At 50.3% G+C, this 2473-nt stretch overlaps 1 protein-coding gene across 1 annotated transcript in view; it reads right to left on the reverse strand.

Moving 5' to 3' along the window:
* Positions 1-62: 62 nt before the first annotated feature.
* LOC101858300 (metabotropic glutamate receptor 3) overlaps positions 63-2473 on the reverse strand; it is an 83162-nt gene continuing 80751 nt past the window's right edge. Inside the window, exon 3 of the mRNA XM_005107592.2 lies at positions 63-2371. Coding sequence (XP_005107649.2) covers positions 63-1469 — 1407 coding nt within the window. The 5' untranslated portion in view covers positions 1470-2371. The remainder of the gene's footprint in view (positions 2372-2473) is intronic.

Raw genomic sequence — 2473 nt, forward strand, 5'->3', positions numbered from 1 at the left:
ACAACAACCACCCCCACCACCACCACCACCACAACAACAACAACAATAACAACGTAGCCCCCTTACTCACCATTGAAGGAGACGTTGAGCAAATATTCCCTCAAAAGCTTCTCGCCGTCAATCTTCGCCATCAGCGGGCACAGGCCAGCCACCCCAGGGCATATGTCCTTATGCATCTTGTCCAGCGCATAGGCGAAGGCGTAGACGGCGTCGTAAATAAACTGGACCTTACTCTCTTGAGAAGTGATCTTCCTATTCACCTTCTCGTTCCCCCTACAGGGTTTCACCGAGGACCGAGTGGCCGTCTCTATAGAAGTGGGCACCACGCCGTTCCACGCGCACTTATGCTCCTCCTCCCAATACTCCACGAACCAAGGGTTCCTCCTGTTGGAGCGCGGGTTCAGGTTTAAGTAGTACTTCTCGAAATTCTTTATGGGCGTGGACCGAAGTTCTAAAGTTATCGCGCCTTGAGCGACGAGAGCGTTGTTCTTGACTGGCGCGAGAGCACTTCCCCAGGCGTCGCTGGCCACCCACACGAACTTTCCGGTCAGATTCTGCCGCGTGGCGGCGTTCAGAAGTCCCGTGGCGTCCTCGTGACGCAAGAAAACGATGACCACTTTGGCCTCCGGTTTGTCCAGAAGCCCCTTTATGACGTCATCGTACGTTGCGTTGGTCGCGGACAGGCTGATCTCGATGTCTGCCGCGATGCAGATGTTCTTCGCTTTGGCTTCCCGAGAGAAGAACTCGATGCCCGACTCCCCGTACTCCCCCTCCGAGTGGACCACAGACACGTACGTCCAGTTAAACTCCTGGACGATGTCTGCCAACGCTTTGGCCTGTAGGGTGTCAGGCGGGACGGTCCGGACGAAGTAGTCGTAGCGCGTCTTGTCGCTAAGCGACGCGGAAGTGGACGCGTAGCTGATCTGCGGAATTTTGAACAGGCGTAGGAGGTTGGCCACCTGCATGGAGACCGTGCTGTAGGAGCCGCCCACAACCCCGGCCACCGCTGTAGGGGAGTGTCTCGCGATGGCCTTTGACCCGTCCATACAGACGAACTCTGTGGGGTCGAGTGACGTAATGGACGCGCGGATAAACTCGAGAGACTGCTCCAGAGCGTAGGGCGCTCGACCGCATGTGTCGAAGATGGAGGCGCCGAGTTTGATCCCCCTGAGTATGTCTGATCGGTTGTTGATCTCGTCGATGGTGAAGAGCATCGACTCCAGCCTCTCCACGCCCCTGTCCAGGTTGATGGGCCCGCACGACTTCTCTCCCTTCTGGTGCACCGGAAACAGGCCTCCGATGATGATGTCACCGTCCACCATGGCGGCCAAGGAAGGGCTGCTGGCGTTGCTGTTGGCCGCGTCCGGCAGGGGCCGGAAGAACGAGTTGGCTCTGACGTCATATGCCAGGTGGAACATCACGGACAGGTACAGGGTGATTTGATGGGGGAACACCACGTGACCTGCCATGGTGATTAGGTTGGATCTTTTCTGATGACACACTGTGGTTAGAACGCTATAGAGATTTCCTAAATCAGCGTTACGGGGGAGCTGTTAGATCTGTGAGATTTTCACAGAGCTCTAGAGGAACCATCAGACAGACTCACCACAATCGTAATTGTTATCTTTTTCAATTCATCTTTCAGGCTTTGATCCTGCTTTGATGACGAGTCTCTAACCATTTCAAAAATCAAATTTACCGGCTGTTCTAGATGTATATAGATAGACCTATTGACCAAAAACACACACAAACTAAAGGCTCGTTCTACCCTTCTTCGACTTTCAAGTTCGTGACATGAACACTGAATCGTGGTGCAGATCCTAAATGAAACAAAATCGAACACTGAAACAGAACGTGTCTTTCGAGTATTGTTATCACTAATTACGGACAGGACTTCTTTTTAGAGAAAACGAATACAAATCATATATTGAACTTCATGAAAATGCTTATAAATCACGGAATAGACTTCATTTAAAGAAAAAGCTTCCAGAAGATAATCTGATGACCTATCGTGTGGTAGAGCAGAACGTTTTTCAAATAATAAACAAAGTGGCTTATGCTCGCCGTAAAAACTCCACAAAATCTAAAAACTAAAAGTGGCTTATTGCACACATTTCTGCACACCACAGTTGTTCGTAAAAATACCACCAGAAAATGCGCCGGTTCAGCCTGGAGTGCACTGTTGAACAGTTTGGTAGTTTATGTGTCATATTACTGAGATATGAAAGTTTCGCATCTTTACGTGCGCGTCTCTCCGTGTGATGTCACACAGTCACTTGACCTTTTTAAAGCCCAGGGCTGATAAGTTTCGGGGTCTCTTTCTGCTGGTAGATGAAGTGATGGTTAAAGTTGTGGGGAATCCTATATTATTCTGAAACGACAAGGAAGAAAGGGTGTTAGCATTCTGTAACACGAGCATACTCACACACACACACACACACACACACACACACACACACACACACACACACAC

This window comes from Aplysia californica, unplaced genomic scaffold (assembly GCF_000002075.1).
Source record: "Aplysia californica isolate F4 #8 unplaced genomic scaffold, AplCal3.0 scaffold00614, whole genome shotgun sequence".
Taxonomy (NCBI): Eukaryota; Metazoa; Mollusca; class Gastropoda; order Aplysiida; family Aplysiidae; genus Aplysia; species Aplysia californica.